At 37.6% G+C, this 19,999-nt stretch overlaps 1 protein-coding gene across 1 annotated transcript in view; it reads right to left on the reverse strand.

The window, feature by feature from the left end:
• LOC103191863 (deoxynucleoside triphosphate triphosphohydrolase SAMHD1-like) overlaps positions 1-19,999 on the reverse strand; it is a 62,758-nt gene that overhangs the window by 15,995 nt on the left and 26,764 nt on the right. Inside the window, exons 4-11 of the mRNA XM_007934741.1 lie at positions 16,248-16,408; positions 15,018-15,133; positions 13,065-13,135; positions 9,634-9,789; positions 7,329-7,429; positions 7,102-7,210; positions 5,992-6,083; positions 3,828-3,943 (exon numbers count right to left, since the gene is read on the reverse strand). Coding sequence (XP_007932932.1) covers positions 3,828-3,943; positions 5,992-6,083; positions 7,102-7,210; positions 7,329-7,429; positions 9,634-9,789; positions 13,065-13,135; positions 15,018-15,133; positions 16,248-16,408 — 922 coding nt within the window. The remainder of the gene's footprint in view (positions 1-3,827; positions 3,944-5,991; positions 6,084-7,101; positions 7,211-7,328; positions 7,430-9,633; positions 9,790-13,064; positions 13,136-15,017; positions 15,134-16,247; positions 16,409-19,999) is intronic.

Here is a 19,999-nt window from a genome sequence, read left to right on the forward strand (position 1 = left end):
GAGGAGTGGCTGGTGGGTTTGAACTGCCAGCCTTCTGGTTAGCAGTCAAGTGCCTTAGGCACTATGCTACCAGAGCTCCTTTATTTCTCTATAGACAGAGGCAAACTTTTATGAAACACTTGAAAATTGTAGCTGTCATAACCCTTCAACCCCTAAACACTACAGTGTTCTGGGAAGATAATGTTCTATATTTTGCATTTGTCAAAACGCTAGTAAATGTACATTTGTACAAACTGTATATAAATTTTACAACAAAAGAAAAAATCTATAAATAGTTATTGATCTTTAGTTAGCATGCATGTTGAAGGTCTTAGGGTAAAACATATTGATAACTGCATTTTATTTTGAAATGTATTAAAATTAAGATGGACTAATAGATCCTCAGAAGGAAGGTTGGGCAATCTACTTCCGTAGTGATATCGCCTTGGAAACACAAGGAGGGGTTGCTATGAGTCAGGTCTGACTTGATGGCATATAACAACAACAACAACAATAGATAGATAAAAGGATAGTAAACAGATACCTATGTGATAAAGAACATGCAGTAAATGCTAGAATTTAGGTGGTGGGGATACAGGTGTTTACGTAAAATTCTTTCAACATTGCTGTGTGCTTGTAACACTTCCTAATAAAATGTGGAAAAATATTCCAAAAAACTAACCAACCAACAAGACAAAGTAGTAATGTTTAAACAAAGACAAGATGAGCTGACTTGGAAATGGATAATAACAAAGGTAATGCAGGTCCTGATGGTCTTCCTCCTTTAAGGTCATGTAATTAAGGTGGTTTGTGCACAACTGCTAACCTAAAGATTGGTGGCTTAAACCCATCTCCAACTTGCAAGCAGATAACAACACTGCTCAGAATAATGTGTAAGAAAGGAACATCATCCTCACCTAATAATGAGAGATGGACAAGGTGTATGCTTGGTCTCCCATACTCCAGCCGGTAAAGCACAAAAATGGGACCTAATCTGTTCTTTGGGATATTGTCCCTGGAGCAAATGATGCCAAGACACAAGTATAGTTTAGATCACTGCTACTTCAAGGTGTGATCTTTGGGCCAGTGCTTGTATACAAGCTTGTTAACTAGTCTGTAGGGTTGTTGCTTATTGTGTTAGTATGTGCCATCAAGTCACACCTGACTCATAGCAACCCCCTCCCCTTGGGTTTCCGAGGCAGTATCACTACGGAAGTAGATTGCCCAACCTTCTTTCCGAGGAGTGGCTGGTGGGTTTGAACAGCCAGCCTTCTGGTTAGCAGTTAAGTGCCTTAGGCACTACGATACTAGAGCTCCCAGTTTATAGGGTTAAGGATAGAAATTGTTGGTAAGCACTTAGAGAGTTTTATAGCAATTGGACATTGCTACAAAATCCAAATACATGACCACCATCTCCTGAATAGGGTAAAAACCAGTTTGGGGGTTTCAGAACATCAACAGTAAGTGAGAACTCTATACCAGTCAGGAGCAGTAGGGCCACAATTCAATGTATGGTATTTGAAGGTTAGTCAACTGAGCCAAAAGTATACAAAATCCAAAATTCATTTCCTTCACCAAAAGATAATTTAAATGTAAATATAACTTCAGAAGATAAATAGTTAGAACTGGCTTCTGATGAAGGATTAAAGATGAATTTTTAAAATACAGTGTCAATTGCTTCATTATGGATAAAATTTAACAACGAATATCCCTAGCTTGTTCAAATGGCTTTAAATTTTCTTCCATTCCTGTGACTATAACCACAAAAAACTAGCTTATCTACTATGATGTTAGTAAAACAAAATGTAGAAACAATTTAGATGTATTTTATCCCCTGCAAGTAACTTTTGTCATCAGTCCAACCTAAATTAGATAAATACATAGTGTTCTCAGAGTGTACAAAGACATTTAATATGGGGAATTACAATGACCTTCTAATTTTTGGTTTTGCTATGCTTGCAAAATTATTAAAATATCACATGTGCAGTAGTGATTATCTATTACTTACATGTGTATTTTAAAAGAACAACATGTATAGTTTTTGTAATTCTTTTATTTTTCTCTATTGTGTTTCTATTACATTAACTGAATATAATGTTAATACTGTCGAATTCAATAATAATAATAATCTGGGCTTGTATTTTATGTCTTCTTTTCATTTCATTTTTCTAGTAATTCATTTATATAATATTTTACAAAAGTATCAATCTGTGAGGGGTTGGAAATAAAGAAAATTGGTTCTTCAAAGACAGTCTGAGATAAACTGTTACTCCTTCTGACAGTGAGCTGCAAACAAAATCTAGCAGTGATGGGACAGCAGTGGGACCCTAGGTAGGATGCTATGTCTGAGGCCACTGGGCTCATTTTGTTTTTGTCCATTTTCAGAGCTTCCAGGCTTCCTGCTGATTCTGTAAGTTGTGTGACTGTTTTCTAACTTTAATTTTAGCTAAACAGTTTCATGATGTGCACCTAATAGCTTTGCAGGTATATCTTTGTGTTCCACTTCTCTTGTTTTAATGACTTTTATTTCTCAATCTAGACTTTTCTCCATTAAATAACTGGCTACCACCCTTCATCTCTCTTCCTTCCTGCTCACTGTAAGCATCAGATAGTGGTTCTATAGAAATAAGGAGAGACTTTCCTATGTTTTGCATTCTGTGTTTTATAACGACAATAATGAGAAAAGAGTGAGCTGGTTTTTGGTATTAGTATGTTATTAGACCAGCTGCATTATGAATGAAATAATACTCAAAAACCAAACCACTGTCATCGATCCAATTCTGATTCATAGTGACCCACACAGGGTTTCCGAGGCTGTAAATTTTTTACAGAAGCAGACTGCCTCATATTTTTCCTGTGGAGCAGCTGGTGGGTTTGAACTGCTGGCCTTTTGGTTAGCAGTCAAATAAATATACAGGGGTTTCCTGCTATCTAAAAGTACAGTGTTCCTATGAAACCTTTCCTAAGCTGAAATGGTGTAAAGTGAAGAAACAATTGCCATTAATTTATATGGGAAAAATTTTTGAGCATTATCAGACCCAAAATCAACCTACCAAATCAACCAAATAACACATAAAATAAAACCTACAAACTAGTGTAGCTTGATGCTGACCCCGGGAAGGAGCTCAGCAATGCTGCTCTCACTGCTCGGGCTGTGTGTTGCCTCTTAACAGCTCACTGCAAAACAAGCGCTGGGCACTATTTTTGCCTTTTCATCTTTTCTCGTAAAAGTGAAATCCTGTTTGAATTTCTATCTTTTAGCAAATATAAGCACTAATGGAGGTTTTCATAAAAGTAAAGTGGTGTAAAACTAACTTTCAAAAAGCAAGGGATACTGGTATTAATGTTTCAAGTAGGAGCCCTGGTGGAACAGTGGTTAAGTGCTCATTGGTTGAGAGGTCAGCAGTTCGAACCTACCAGCAGCTCTGTGGGAGAAAAGATCTGACAATTGGGTCCCTAGAGATAACAGCCTAGGAAACCCTATGGGCAATTGGGCAATTCTACTTTGTCACACTGGGTTGCTATGAGTCGGAATCCACTCAATGGCACACAATGACAACATACTTTATTTAAGTGTCACAACAAAGTTATGTGCTAGATATAATTTCCCTCATTTATAAAAGGAGAAAATCAAGGTTCAGAGAGATTAAATTTTTGTCAAAGTTACCTTATTAGTAAAAGTCAGAGCTAACACTCAAACTCAAAAGTATGTAATCACTTGGTAACCTGATATATATTTGTATGCTTGGGAAATAAACCATTTTAAGCCAGGAATAAACCATCTTTAAGCCAGGAACAGCCTACATTTTATCTGAGATGGACCATTTATGTTATCTTCTAGTTCTTACCTGTTAGTTTAGTGAAGGCTTCCATGTCATCAATTGCTGTAGAAATGTGATACTTTTTTCCTTCAGCACCTGTAATCTCTATGTGGGGGTCTGCTTCAAGGAAAGCATCTGTAATCCTAAAGATGATCATTTTGTAAAAATTTATGCTTGTGAGAAATTATGAATATTGTGAATATTGCTTTAAGTGTTGCTTAAATATAAGGGGATCTTTCTACATTGTTGTTGTTGTTGTTATATGCCATGGAGTTGGACCCAACTCATAGCAGCCCCTCCTTGGGTTCCTGAGGCAGTATCACTGTGGAAGTAGATTGCCCCATCTTCCTTCCGAGGAGTGGCTGGTAGATTTGAACCACCAGCCTTCTGGTTAGCAGTCAAGTGTCTGAGGCACTATGCTACCAGAGCTCCCTCTTTCTACATTAGGGATATAAAATCTTGAGGGATGACATTAGAAAGACAAATCCTTCTCAATCATGCTAAATAAGTACATGTTCTTACGAGCTATCATGCTTACTATTTCCCAGGTGCTGCAGCAGGGCTTTAGATATATTAGTTATTATTTTCAACCATAAGGTAAGACCCAATTTTACAGATGCAGCAATTAAATAATTTGCATTTAATCAAGTTAGGAAGAAGCAGTGCCAGGCTTTAAACCTAGATTTCTCCAAACTGAAAAAGAGAAAAAAAAAAAAATCTTACCAAATTATCATTCACACAAATAGGATAATGTATCCTAACGAGTCAGTTCATATAAAAATAAAAAGAAAAAAGAAACAAAGTGAAATGTCCTCAATGTAAATGTAAAAATGAGTATGTGTCCAAAGGTTTATAATAAATCAACCTAAAGCTATCTTAGAGACATGGAATTACTATATCCAACTTTTGGTAACTTCACAAGGGATCTATGAGTCACACAGAGACTTGGCTATACTTCTCTGCTATGGTTCTGATCCAATTGGAGAAAAGAAATGTTGGTTTTACAGTTTGCCATACTGTTGTGGCTTGCATGTTACTGTGAGGCTGGAGGCTATGCCAATGGTATTTCAAATACCAGCAGGATCACTCCTGGTAGACAGGTTTCAGCAGAGCTTCCAGACTAAGACAGACTCAGAAGAAGGAAGGGGCCATCCACTTCTCAAAGAATTGGCCAGTGATAGCCTTATGAATAGCAGTGAAACACTGCCTGATGTTATTACTGGAAAACCTTATGAATAGCCCTGAAATATTGTCTGACATAGTGCCGGAAGATGAGCCTCTCAGGTCAGAAGGCACTCAAAGTATGACTGGGGAGGAGCTGCCTCCTCAGAGCTGACCTTAATGATGTGGCTGGAGTAAAGCTTTTGGGATCCCCATTTGCTGATGTGGCATGACTCAAAATGGAAAGAAACAGCTGCAAACATCCATTAATAATCGGAACATGGAATGGCCGAAGTATGAATCTAGGAAAATTGGAAGTTCTCAGAAATGAAATGGAACCCATAAAGATAGATATCCTAGGCATTAGTGAGCTGAAATGGACTGGTTCTGGCCATTTTGAATCAGACATCCATATGATCTACTATGGTGGGAATGGTGTGGCATTCATCACAAAGAACATTTAAAGATCTATCTGAAGTACAATGCTGACAATGATAGGATAATATCCATATACCTACATGGAAGACCACCTAATACTACTATTATTCAAATTTACACACCAACCACCAAAGCCAAAGGTGGGGAAACTGAAGATTTTTACCAACTTCTACAGTCTGAAATTGACCAAACATGCAATCAAGATGTGCTGATTATCACTGGTGATTGAAATGCAAAAGTTGGAAATAAAGAAGAATCACTAGTAGTTGGAAAATATGGCCTTGGGGGTAGAAATAAAGCCGGGGATCACATGATAGAATTCTGCAAGACCAGTGACTTATTCATTGCAAATACCTTTTTTCAACAACACAAACAACAGCTATACATGGAGTACACAGGAATCAGATTTCCACATCTGTGGAAAGAGGTGAGGGAAGAAGCTCAGTATCTTTAGCCAAAACAAGGCCAGGAGCAGACTATGGAATCATCAGTGGAGCATCAGTTGCTCAGAAGCAAGTTCAAGTTGAAGATGAAGACAATTAAAACAAGTCCAGGAGAGCCTTTACAGGGAAATAACAATCACATATCTTACATGGTTTCAATGATATTACCAACTCTGTGTTGGTAAGCTCTGCGGTGTAAACAGTTGCGTATGTGGAACATGTCATAGAGATTCCAAGCTTCCTGTAGGAAAATATGTAATAAATATTAATGCAGTATCAGATTATGTTAACCTTGTGAGATTACAAGTCTATAAAATAAGGAAAACGGACAGTGGCAGATGAGAAGGCTACACACAGGGCTACCTCGTTAAAGTCCCTGAGCCTACAGATATTGGGAGGCAGAGCACTAAAGCTATTTATTGGTTTGCAACTTCAGTCTTACTGATTAATAGTAAACTAAAACCTAATTGAGTGCTCTAACTGTCACAGGTTCTGTTCTAGGCATCTTAAATCTAACATTTCTTTGAATCCTCCCAACTCTAGGAAATAGGTATTATTACCCTTCACTCTCAACACTCTCAATAGTACAATACAGTGTTAGTCTAGTTACACATCTGTAATCTAGCAGGGACCTAAAGATTTCAGGATTTTAATTCTTCTGAAACACTAATGCAGCAATTAATGATGAGGTTCTGGAGCTGAAAAAACAAACCAAACCAAACCCACTGCCATCGAGTCGATTCTGACTCATAGCAACCCCCATTGGGTTTCCGAGGCAGTAAATCTTTATGGAAGTAGAATGCCCACTCTTGCTTCTGCAGTGTGCATGGTGGGTTTGAACCACCAACCTTCTGATTAGCAGTCAGATGCCTTAGTCACTATGCTACCAGAGCTCCTTTCTGAAGCTAAAGTAGGTTGAAATTGTAGCTTTGCCACTTATCAATTGTAATGTCTTCTCTGTGCCTCAATTTGCTCATCTCTTCAATGGAGTAATGATAATATCCAACTCACAGGGTTCTGGGAATTGAGTTAATTCATGTAAAGCACTTATAACAGTGCCTAGCACAACATTCAATAAATATTGACAGTAATTTTTGTTATTTAACCATGCAAGAGAAAAGAGCCTTAACATACTTACAAAGGCTAAGCATGAAGAGGTTGACTGTTTACCACATACTGAGTTTTCCAAACTCTTGAGTGGTTATTTCTAGATTTCAGACCAGAAACTACAACATCCTCATTGTTTCCTCATAGCTTACCTTATTTCTAGTACAAATATGCTTCTTCTTATCTACTTCACAGACACGGGCAAACTTGATAAAGCGCTTGTGATCAAAATTATTTTGGATTCCGAGATGATGGCAGTCCCTAAAGATATTCCAGAGATAGAGGGAGAAAATTTTTCGACAAGGAAACTGTACCTGAAATACTAACACTAAATTTATATGTAGATTTCAACAAACTCCTCTAAGTGTTCAGTGCATACCTGGCAAAATAATCCCATTTGTCCACATCGATGCCATTTCTTTTATTAGCCACAATCTCATAGAGGAAGCTTTTCTCTTTCGGACGCCCTTTATATGTCCACTGGAAGAGAGGAAACCCACTGAAAGTTTTAGGGTAGGAACCAAATCTATATACAAGCAAGGCAAAGCAACTGTATTAAATGGATACTTGACTAGGAACATGAAGTAAGTTAGAAGGTTCTGTTCTTTGTTTTCTTTATTAGATTTCTGTATTAGTAGAAAGGGGAGAGAAAAGCTAATGTATATGATATCCTAGTAATACTATACTTTCTGTGTCAACAAAAGGATCAAAAGTCTATTACACTTCCCACTATCAATAAGCTTGTATGCTTGATTTAACAATTAAAAAAAAAAAAGGATCTAACTGTGAAGTATTAAGAAGAATCTTTCACTGATAATGCTTGAATTCATGCAGTCAAAACTTTACTGTGTGAAAGCAGCTACACACCTAATCTAAATAACATGCATTGTTCAAAGTATTTTTGGAGGTCTACTTTTGGAAATATGATATTGGCTGCAAATTCCCTCTCTTTATCTTACATGTTAAAACTAGAGTTGTATGTATACATTTGAGGAAACAACCGTAAGAACCTCAGGGAAAATTATTTTCCAATTTCTTTTTTTAATTAAAAAAAAAAAAAAAGAGAGAGAGACAAAGATGCAAAAATAAATAGATTTCTTCTGAAGACATTCAAATTCTTCCAGGTCTTCATATATCTAAATATTTCAAATAAACCAAAAATCCAAACTCACTGCCATAGAGTCGTTTCCAGGTTCATTTTAATGCATAAACAAGACCTACACTTTTATATTTTGAAACAAAGTTACTTTAGATTTCTATAGAAAATACTGCATGTATATTTATTTTAAAAGATTTATATACTTTTTCTTTTAATGTTTTTCTTGTGATTTGAGTGAAAGTTTACAGAGCAAATTAGTTTTTCATTCAACAATTCATACATGTTTTGTTTCATGACATTGACTGTAATCCCCACAATGTAACAGCAATCATTCCATTTCCTCCCTGTGGTTACCTTTTCCCTGTGAACTTTCCTATGCATTCCTGCCCTCTTCCCTGTGCAAATGCTGCCCTTCTCATTTACCATAGTTGATTGTCCTAAGGAGGGTACTTATAGTACAATTCCAATCCATTAGTTGCTCTGTGGGAGAAAGATGAAAGACCCATAGTCTTGGAAACCTTGTGGGGCACTTCTACTCTGTATCATAGGATCACTCTGAGTCAGAATCCACTAGATGGCAGTGGGCTTGGTTTTGGGTTTTATCCTACAAACTTGCTAAACTAAATCATTAATTCTAGTAGACTTTTTTTTTTTTTTTTAATTGTGATTTGGGTGAAAGTTTACAGAGCAAATTTATTTTCAATTCAATATTTCATACACTTTTTGTTTTATGACATTGATTACATTGTAAAAGCTCCTTTCCCACTTCTTTCTTATCATTACTTCTTCCTATGGATTCCCTGTGTCTTTCTTTTCTATGCATACCTGCCCTCTGAGTTATCTCCTTGTGCAAATGCTGCCCTTCTGGTCTCCCAGAGTTGATTGTTCTAAGGAGTATACCTATGATCACCTTGTAGCCTGTCTATTGTTTGGCTGGAAGCCATAGCAGTGAGTCTAATTCCAGGCCCAAAGGGTGACTAGGGGCCATACATAGTCTTGGGGGTTTTAGCAGTCTCTATCAGACCAGTAAGCCTGGTCTTTTTTTTTTTTTTTTTATGATTTTGAGTTCTGTTCCACATTTTTCTCCCACTCTATCCAGAATCTCCTATTTTGATCCCTTTCCCACTGGCTGACAGTGGTAACTGGGTACCATCTTGTTCTGGTCTTAGGGTCAGGTAGGCTGAACTCTGCATGGTACAATAGTCCCTTGGACTAATTGTTTGCATGCATCCTTGAGTGTCTTCATTCTTCTTTGCTTTGGACAAGAAGAAACCAACTGTTGCAACTTAGATGATGCTTCGCAAGCTTTTAAGACCCCACTTGTTACTCACCAAAGTAGAATGTAGAACAATCTTTTTATGTACTATGTTATGCCAATGGAGTTTGATATTGAGGGGTAATTTTTAAATAACTCAGTTAAGAGGAAAAAAAGTCTTTCATTTTTTGCATTAAGCAGTAGAAGTATATAACTTATACATTATCACTTAGTCCCTCTGAAATAGGCAAATGAGTAAATTTGAAAGAATCAAGAAAAGACCAGACGAAAAGAATCAGTCAGTTCAAAGTTAATGGTACACAAACTTACCACAGACTCTTGGTTGCAGGATTCAAGTGGTCCTATAATTAATTCCTTAATAAAATAAACATCTTCTTTAGGGATAAGACCATAGTGTTCCATGACTTCTCTGAGTCCATTAGAATCAACTAGGTGCTCAAACATCTTGACTGAGGCCTGTTCGTGCTACAAAAAAATCAGCATACTATAGTCTATTACAGATTCTGGCCTATTAGGGCTCCAGATTATCAAAATTGAGTCCAAGTAAGTCAGAGATATGGTTCTACTGCAGGTTAACTATCTAGTTTTCAACTACACTCTTTCAGATATTTTTTAAAGCCTGTCAAAATTTGTTGATGTTCTACTAATCTACACAGTCTTCTACAAACCACTTTCATTATTTCATAAATATATTCAATACATTTGATGAAATATAATAATTTACAGTGCCTAGAAGCATATTACCATATCAGAAAGGTAGAATTCCATTTTAATGAAAACCACTGTAAAATTCACTTCTACTGTTTAACCAGTATTAGAACATGTGAAGTTAAAGGCTCTGTTAGCAATTCCATCTAGTGCTGAAAAGACATTATTTCAAACTTGCCAGTGAAAACAAACTTAAAAGTGTATCAAAGGGTTCTGAAGTCAAGATCTGGATTAGAATTAGGACTTTGAACACATTCACAGCTGTTCAGTAATTGCCATCATAAATAAGGGCCTGTATGAACTTGACAAACAGCTGTGCCTGATCAGAGGTGGTAGCCAAATGCACAGCTTTGAATGTGCACTGCTCTCCAGAGTCCTGCCAGTAATCCAATCTTCCACATGAGGTTCCTGAAACTTTTAGGAAGAAGAACTGTTGCAGCATTTTTGGAGAGCAACATTACTGGCAAGACCGTGCAGAGCAACACACATTCAGTGTGCAACCAAATCTGTTGTCTATGTTATCTGACTGTTTTGGTTACTTTGTGCCACTCTAACAAAAAATACCACAAATGGGTGGTTTGAACAAACAGATTTATTATTCTCTAACAGTTTTGAAGGCTAGAAGTCCAAGTTCAAAGTGCCAGACTCTAGGGACTGAGTGAAAGCCCCTCAACCTTGGGCTTCAGCTCTGCCTCTTGCTCCCGGCCCATTGAAGCTGGAGGCTTGGTTCACTCAGGCAGCTGCTGGCTCTGCTGAGGCTGACAAACCCAGGGACAACAAATAAAAAGGCATAGTTCCAAGATTATCAAACAACATGGCAGCCCACGAATTCAAATCCAGAAAGAGTCCCAGGATTGGCAAAACACATGGCAGGCTGCTGAATAACGACTCAACTACATGCAGGATTCAAGCATGCCAAAAACTACAGACCATTCCCAAAGCTTCTCCTTATATACAAAAAGTGGACCATATCCTTAAAGCAGCTACTCAACTACTGGCAGCAGACTCCACCATGGAGTTGATTGCCAGTCTCATCATGGGGAGTAACTACCACTAGCTGCCCAGCCACTCAAAACTAGGCCCAGCCAAGTCGACAAATAACCTTAACTACTATACTACCCCAAGGATGAAACAAACAGATGTGCCAGTTCAAAGATTCCAGCCAACCATGCCACACTGAATGTGTGTTGCTCTGCTCGGTCTTGCCAATAATGCTGCTCTCCAAAAATGCTGTAACAGCCCTTCCTCCTAAAAGTTTCAGGAGTCTCATGTGGAAGATTGGATTAATGGCAGGGCTCTAGAGAGGAACACACATTCAAAGCTGTGCATTTGGCTACCACCTCTGATCAGGCACAGCTGTTTGTTTCCTACTTGGGTCAAAATACTACAGGCAACAGATTTGGTTTCTATGTAATGCATACACTGTCTGTGCTTACAGCAGCAATTACTGAACCATTTTGAAACTCTTGAAACTCCTGATTGGAATGTCAAATCAGCCTCAGTTTGCTCACCTGTTTCTACTTACTTCCCCACTCACAATCATTATAAAGCTCAAACAACCCTCTGGAGACATCTGCCCCATCCCAATTCTTAATCAAAACTGCCTCTACATGAAAATTGAAACCTAAATGGTCTTATGATTATTTCTAAAAAACAACATAAAATCACATACTGATTACAAAGAGGATTAATAGTAATTTTATAGAGAATAAATAAGATAGGGACTGATATAACCAAATGATCACCAGTAAAAGTAACTCAAACAGATTTTATGTGCCTGCTGACATGATGCTGTAAGGACACAATATTGCTTCTCGGGCATTTTTGCCAAAAATGCATAGTCTGAATCTATGAGAAAGTATCACACAAACGCTAAGTCAAACTGAGGGACATTTTAAAAAGTAACTTGCTTATATTCTTCAAAAGAAATGGCAATGTCATGACAGATAAAAACATGTGTATCATTCTATTTACATTACGTCTAAGAACAGATTCAACAAATCAATGTTTGTAAAAATCAGAAGGTGATGGTGGGGGGAAGAGTAAAATTAACTGGAAAAGGGCACAGTCAATTTTCCAGGAAGGTAAAAATGTTCTATATTCTGATGTGTGTACTGGTTCAAATTAAGTGCCATAGAGTTGATTTTGACTCATAGCAATCCTAAGTACAACAGAATGGGTAGTGGTTACATGGATGTATAAATCTGTCAAAACTCACTGAACTATACAATTAAGATAAAATTTATTGTACATGAATTATACCTTAAACACACACACAGAAAACAGTAGTTGACATATAATAAACTTCTAATATATATTAATACCCTTTTGACTCCAGTTTCCAGAAAGACAGTATGATTAAAAACTGGGGGTGGGGCAGGGGAAGCAAACCTTACTTAACTTCAAATTTATTTTTAAAAAATGCAAAAGTAGGGGTCAGCAATGTGCAAATGCCTAATTGTAAAATGGTTAATTTAATATATATGATAAAACTCAGCTGGTATTAGTTACTTCATGGTGATACCAATGGAGTCAAAACTAGAGTTGACCTTTTAGGTTCTTCTTTTACAGTAGTGTAACAGAGTTGACCTTTTATGTTCTTCTTTTACAGTAGTGTAACAGAGTTGACCTTTTATGTTCTTCTTTTACAGTAGTGTAACAGAGTTGACCTTTTATGTTCTTCTTTTACAGTAGTGTAAAAGAGTAGAAAGAGTACTGAATTGGCAGCCAAGAAACCTGGTTTTTTACTGTTGGCTCTACCATTTACCAGTGTTGTGACTTGGGGTACATCAATACACTTCTATGCACTTCGAGTTTCCTCACTTGTAAAAGGGAGATAATGATTCTTTCTTACAAATTTCTGTGAGGATAAAATAATAATAATAATAATAATAAAAATAAATACATACACACACACCTGAAAACGATAATGGGAAACACTATAACACAACAGTGGAACCAAACAGATAATTTAATAACCCTCTTAAATAGTCTTTTTTTTAAAAAAACATATCAAATATATGAATACATACCGTCCATTTTACCTCTGGGCAAGCAAGTGGAATAAATCTTCCATCAAACAAGTGAGAAAATGGCCCATGACCTTAAAAATAAAAGCAGCCTTAGAAACAAGAAAAATGTTTGTAAATTGGTAAAAATGGGATTCATTTTTCTGTTTCCTTAGTTCAACATGACTATCAACAGAAATTAATAATCTAGAAATATACCACAAAAGGGAACAATGTTTCCTTCCTATTTTCTAAAACAAGAGAACAGGAAGCAGACAATATAGAAAAGTAAGCTCCCCATAGAGCAGCCTCAGAGTCACCAAAGCTTAGACCTGTTTTGTGTTAACTTAAAGGAATATTAATGTTAAAGGCATGTTAACTTTTGGAATCTTCAGGCTGAGTACTTGTGGATTAGAAGAGAAATTATAGGACAATCCACCAATGGGGTGCAGAAAAGAATATTCAGAACTTTATTACTCTCATTCCTTTAAAAACATCTATCTTTATGCATATTTATAATACACATAATATATTTTAGAATAAACATACACATATTAAAGGAACTCTGGTAGCATAGTGCCTAACACACTTGACTGCTAACCAGAAGGCTGGCGGTTCACACCCACCAGCCACTCCTCTGAAGGAAGGTTGGGCAATCTATTTCCATAGTGATACCGCCTCGGAAACCCAAGGAGGGGTCGCTATGAGTCGGGTCCGACTCCACGGCACATAACAACAACAATAACACATACACATATTAAGGCTGTCTCTGGACCTCCTGGACCAACCCTGAGCTTTTGGTGCAGTATCAGTCTGTGCATAAAGGGTCATTACTGCAGGGCTTAGATTTCTGGGTACTAGCAAAGCTCTGGTAGTGTAGTGCCTAAGGCACTTGACTGCTAACCAGAAGGCTGGTGGTTCAAACCCACTAACCACTCCTCGGAAGGAAGGTTGAGCAATCTACTTCCGTAGTGACACTGCCTCAGAAACCCAAGGAGTCAGGTCCGACTCGAAGGCATACAGCAACACAACAACAGCAAAGGTTTCCAGATGATTCCCTTCCCAAATGCCAAGAACCTGTTACATTTATTATCCAGAAGGTGGCACTGGTCCTATTGAGAGCTCTTATGGGAATAACCTGTCCAGGGTAGCTTATAAAAAAGAGTATTCTACCTTGCCTGTTTAAGTATCTGCTCATTGAAACAGGGACACTTCCCCCCAACAGTAACTCTCAGACTCCCCTATGAGGTAAATTAACTACAAAGATAAGGATAGAAACTCCTGCGATTGCAGTTGTCAAGGACACGTTGTTTTCTCTTTGTCAAAGGAAAGGGACAGTATCTTTCTATTTGGATTCAAGCTGACCAAGACCACACATGGGTCCAGAAAGAAAAGGAGTTCTTTAAATCTGTTAATTTGCTAAATCAGATTAGGTATTCTAGGTATAAAAAGAATGAATTTGATTTGACAAAGTAATGAAAGGAAAAATGGCAATTTTATTCAATAAGTATAAAAGAAAAATCAAATTCACACCATCCTAAACACAATGATCTGAAAACCTCACTATTTGGAAAGTTTTTTTCTATAACTCATAGCAAAGATGTTTACATGGAAAATTCACTGAAGGACTACAAGAAAATAAAATAGAAATACTTTGCATTTATGACACTAGAGAAAGATGTGGTCACCTGCTTCCATAAAGATTTGTAGCTCGGAAACACTATGGAGTTGTTCTACCCTGTCCTATACAGAGAGTACTGAGTCAGAAGTGACCCAACAGCAATGGTTTTCGCTTACCATGAGTAGTGTAGGGTTTATGAATCACTCTCGGAAGAAGCAATGGCACATTTATATTGATGGTAAATACTTGAAACAGAACCTCCATAGTTCTCTTGGTTAGCTTGATTTTCCCACTTCAAAGAGTGGTAACATAGATTACAGTCTTACATCACAACTTTGGACCTTTGTACAGCTTACCTAAATCATGACAGAGCCCTGCAATCTGAACACAGAGCATATCCCGCTCAGTTATCTGCAGCTCTGGTTGTTTTTCATGCAGCACACGAACGAGGCAGCCTGCTAGATACCCTACCCTGCACAGCAAAGAAAACAAAGAGTCACTCCTCCATTTGAAAACATGAGTGATATCTGTGGTCTTCAAAAGCTTTAATATATGTCCCGGATTCTGCTAATGTATCTCTAAGGCAACTTTACAGAAGAGTCTATTTCAGAACTGGACAAGAACATATATAAAATCCCAGTATCATTAAGGAGCTACATGAACATAGAGAAATTTTTTTTAACTTATTTTGTGTTTAGAAGATCTGGTTAGTGTTCACCAAATATTTATTAAAGAATAAATGAACATTTGAGTACAAACACATGTATTCTGGCTAATAAAAAATGTTTCAAAACAAAAAACAAAGAACAAACTAATGTACTTCATGAAAATCTGAAAAACTGTCCAGTTCTTCCCTGTCCATGTCTTTTTGGCTCTACATTTTATAAACCAAAAGGAGATCAAAGTCTCAACTTAGTTTTATATAAGCTAGTTTATATAACTTAGTTTACATAAGAGAAGGCATTACCTTCTCTAACCTTGTGTTTGTTTTTCTGACATACATTTCCTCATTGTTTTGTTGTTGTTATGTGCTGTTGAGTCGGACCCGACTCATAGTGACCCCTCCTTGGGTTTCTGAGGCAGTATCACAACGGAAGGAGATTGCCCCATCTTCCTTCCAAGGAGTGTCTGGTGGGTTTGAACCGCCAGCCTTCTGGTTAGCAGTCAAGTGCCTTAGGCACTATGCTACCAGAGCTCCAGGAAATTCTATACAAGACAAAACAGGGACTACAGAAAAATTTTGCAAATCAAACATAGGATTGGCTACATCAGTTACCAACAATATTAGCTTTTAAATCATTCATTTTTTAAAATTTCTAGCTCATACACAAATATTTCATACAACTGATCTATCAGTAAGCACTCTCATTATCTTTCCAGGAAGGTTCTCAGGTGGCTTACAAGAATACATAAAATATATAAAATACAGTAAGGTATATCAAAAGCCTCAATGTTCTTATCAATAAAATAATGATATTACTACCATTTTATAAAGTTATTTATTCTCTACATGATAAAATTAGACAATTATTTCATGAGCCAGAGCAGGTAATGTTATTATTTCCCCACTCCCAATTCTCTCTTACCCCAGACTGTGCTCAAATCGGTTGTGTGAAGCTCCAGGAAATACGTAGTAACTGCCTCCCAACTGTTTTATGTATCGAAGCCGCTGAAATTGAGGTGTGTCAATGATTCGGATGAGGAGAGGGTGGAATTCAATGTGGCCATGAATAGGATCATTAATAACCTAGAAAATTATGCTTAAATTAATATAAGAAACAATATACATCTCCATCTAAAATTTATGTGCAGCCATTCCTAACTATATTGAAAAGTCAAAGTTACTTAATTATTCAAGCAAGAATAATATTTAGAAAAATGACAAGATATTACTACCATTGCCTTATTTACCATTACTACCAGATAGATCAAATATATTGCATCTGGTAATATTTTATTTCAGGAGCTCTGATAGAGCTGTGGCTAAAGCATTGAGCAACTAACCAAAAGGTTGGCAGTTCGAACCCACTAGCTGCTCTGCAGAAGAAAGATGAGGCAGTCTGCTTCCACAATGATTTACAGCCTTGGAAACCCTATGGGCAGTTCTACTGTGGCCTACAGGATCACTATGAGTCAGAATCAACTTGATGGCAGTGGCTTATTTTATATTTTATTTCTTCCTAACAGTTTCTGGTAACAGAAAGATGAGGACTTCAATCTTTTATTATGCATATGATTTATTTAATTAGCCTATGATAAGTTAGTCTTATATTCAAGTTAGATTTAAACATACTCAATTCGTTCATGGAAGTCATATTACTATAGGCATTGTGTCTAAATTTACATATATATGTATATAGCTACATAGTACTTATCATAGTTAGAATCCTTAAAATATAAAAAAGAAACTTCCCTTCCATATAGAGATGAAATCATAGGTAGGAAAATAAAATTCTGTAATATTTAATGTCACTCAGAAACCAGTTACTTATTAGTAGTAAAGATATAGGTCTCAATTACTCATTACTCCTAACTTTAAACAGAGGCTTTAAATATGGGTGAAGATTTAATATCCCTCTATCTATTTTAAAATAAAGACACAATTTTCTTTACTATCCATAATTACCTTTTAAAGAGAAGGCTACAGGGTAAAAATAAAAGTTATTTTAGATAAGTTATCTAAGTCAAGATTTTCAAACTGCATGTAATTGCTCCATGAAATGACTTAAAAGTACGTAGAATTCTGATGGTGAAGGACCTTGTCTGTCTTGTTTACTGCTCTATCCTCAGGACCCATCACAAAGCATATTGCCTGACACACTGTAGGAACTCAACCATGCTCTCAATAGGGCATGCTTGGACTCTGCATGTAGCTGTGTCATTGTTCAGCAGCCTGCCATGCTCTGCTGACCTTAAGACTTATAATGGATTTAAATTAATGGCCTGCCGTGTGGTTTGGTAACATTGGGACTGTGCCTTTTTACTTGTCAACCTTGGGCTTGGCAGCCTCAGCAGCCAACAGCTGTCTGAGTGAAGAAATGCCTCTAGTTCCAGTGGGCTGGGAGCAGGAGGCAGAGCTGGACCCCAAGGTTGAGAGTCTTTCACCCAGCCCATGAAGCCTGGCACTTTGAACTCGGACTTAAAGCCTCCAAACTGTAAGAGAATAAACTCCTGTTTGTTAAGGCCATCCCATTTGTGGTATATTCTTGTCAGAAAGGCACTAGGTAACCAGAACACCACGTCAGTACACAGAAATATATAAAATATGATTTACAGAAGCTCAGTGCTATAAAGAAGCTTTAAGGTCATCTGGTCCAACACTTGAAGATGATGGTGAAAAGGAAGTCAGTTTTTTAAAAAATAATTAAACTTGGGTACTGACAGCCTGAGGCAAGTAATGACTAGCATTTATAACTGTTAAATAAGTATGTACATTAAATGTTTGATGAGTATTTTTCATCCTGCTCTATAAGATTGCTTAATGATTATGATAAACTATATCAAATTTAGTCACCTCTACTAGTTAGTAGGCAGCTCTGGTGGTGTAGTGCTTAAGGCATCTGACTGCTAACCAGAAGGCTGGCGGTTCAAACCCACCAGCCACTCCCCAGAAGGCAGGTTGGGCAATCTACTTCCGTAGTGATATCGCCTCAGAAACCCAAGGAGGGGTCGCTGTGAGTTGGACCTGTCTCGATGGCAGTAGGTTACTAGTTAGTAACTAATTAACAATAATACTCCAGAAATGATGTCGAGTCATCTGAGGAATAGAAGGAATCGTGAAGAGTTGGTTCATTTTACCCAGAAGAAAACAGTAGAGGGAAACATTTCTTAAGAATTCAAATGTGATGAGTCTGTCACCTACCACATTTAGGTTAAAGAAGCTGCATGAAGCAGGCATTTCATTCTTTTCAGATTCATAAATACATTTGACAAACTTGTGCCTGTGATGTCAGATACTGTACTTCCTCCTCTCCATCATACAATTCCTAGCTTCAGAGGCCAACTGGACTAAATTCACACAAAGAGAGTTGTGTCAAGAAGAAAAGATAATGACCTAGGGCTATGCAATAGATTCTTAGATGTGACACCAAAAGCACAAAAGACAAAAAATAAATTGGATTACATCAAAATAAAAAAAAGTTTGTACTTCAAGGGCACCACTAGGAAAGTTAAAAGACAATCACAGATGAGACAAAATATTTGTACATCATCTAGTAACAGGAGCTCTGGTGGTATAGTGGCTAAAGTATTAGACTGCTAACCAAATGTTGGTGGTTTGAACCCACCAGCTGCACTGTAGGAGAAAGACAGGGCAGTCTGCTTTCATAAGGATTTATAGCCTTGGAAACACTATGGGACAGATCTACTCTGTCCTATAGGGTTGCCATAAGACTTGATGACAATGGGTTTGGGTTTATATTTGTAATGGTTATATTTTTCTGTCAACTTGGCTAGGACTGGTTGAGTGGCTGGGTAGCTGGATATAGGATTCACCGTGATGGGACCGGTAATCAACTCCATGGTGGAATCTACTATGAGCAGTTGAGTAGCTGCCTTTGGGTATGTGGTTTGCTTCCCATATATAAGCAGCAGTCTTGGGAATGGTCTCTAGCTTGTGGCACCTTGAACCCTGCATGTAGCCATGTTGTTGGTCAGCAGCCTGCCATGCTCTGCCGACCTTGGGACTTATAATGGACTTGAATTAATGGCCTGCCATGTGGTTTAGTAACATCAGGACTGTGCCTTTTTACTTGCCAACCTTGGGCTTGGCAGCCTCAGCAGCCAGAAGCTATCTGAGTGAAGAAATGTCTCTAGCTCCAGTGGGCCAGGAGCAGGAGGCAGAGCTGGACCCCAAGGTTGAGGGACTTTCACCCAGCTCCTAGAGCCTGGCACTTTGAACTCGGACTTAAAGCCTCCAAACTGTAAGAGAATAAACTCCTGTCTGTTAAGGCCATCCCATTTGTGGTATATTTCTGTCAGAGTGGCACTAGGTAACCAAAACAATATCTGATAAGGGACTTGTATACAGAATGTATAATTAATGCAATAATAGACAAATAACCAATTTGAAAATGGGGAAAGGATTTGAACAGCCATTTTTCCAGAGAAGACAAGAATAGCCATAAGTACATGAAAGGATGTTCAATATCATTAGTAATCAAGGAGATATAAATTAAACCACAATGAGATATCACCTCATATCCCCTGTTGTTGTTGTTGTTGTTAGGTGCTGTCGAGTCGTTTCCGACTCATAGTGACCCCATGCACAGCAGAACGAAACACTGTCCGATCCCACACCAGCTCCATGATCCTTGCTATACTTGAGCCCATTGTTGCA

The sequence above is a fragment of the Orycteropus afer genome, unplaced genomic scaffold (genome assembly GCF_000298275.1).
Source record: "Orycteropus afer afer isolate SDZICR_OR568_19922 unplaced genomic scaffold, OryAfe1.0 scaffold00020, whole genome shotgun sequence".
Lineage (NCBI taxonomy): Eukaryota > Metazoa > Chordata > Mammalia > Tubulidentata > Orycteropodidae > Orycteropus > Orycteropus afer.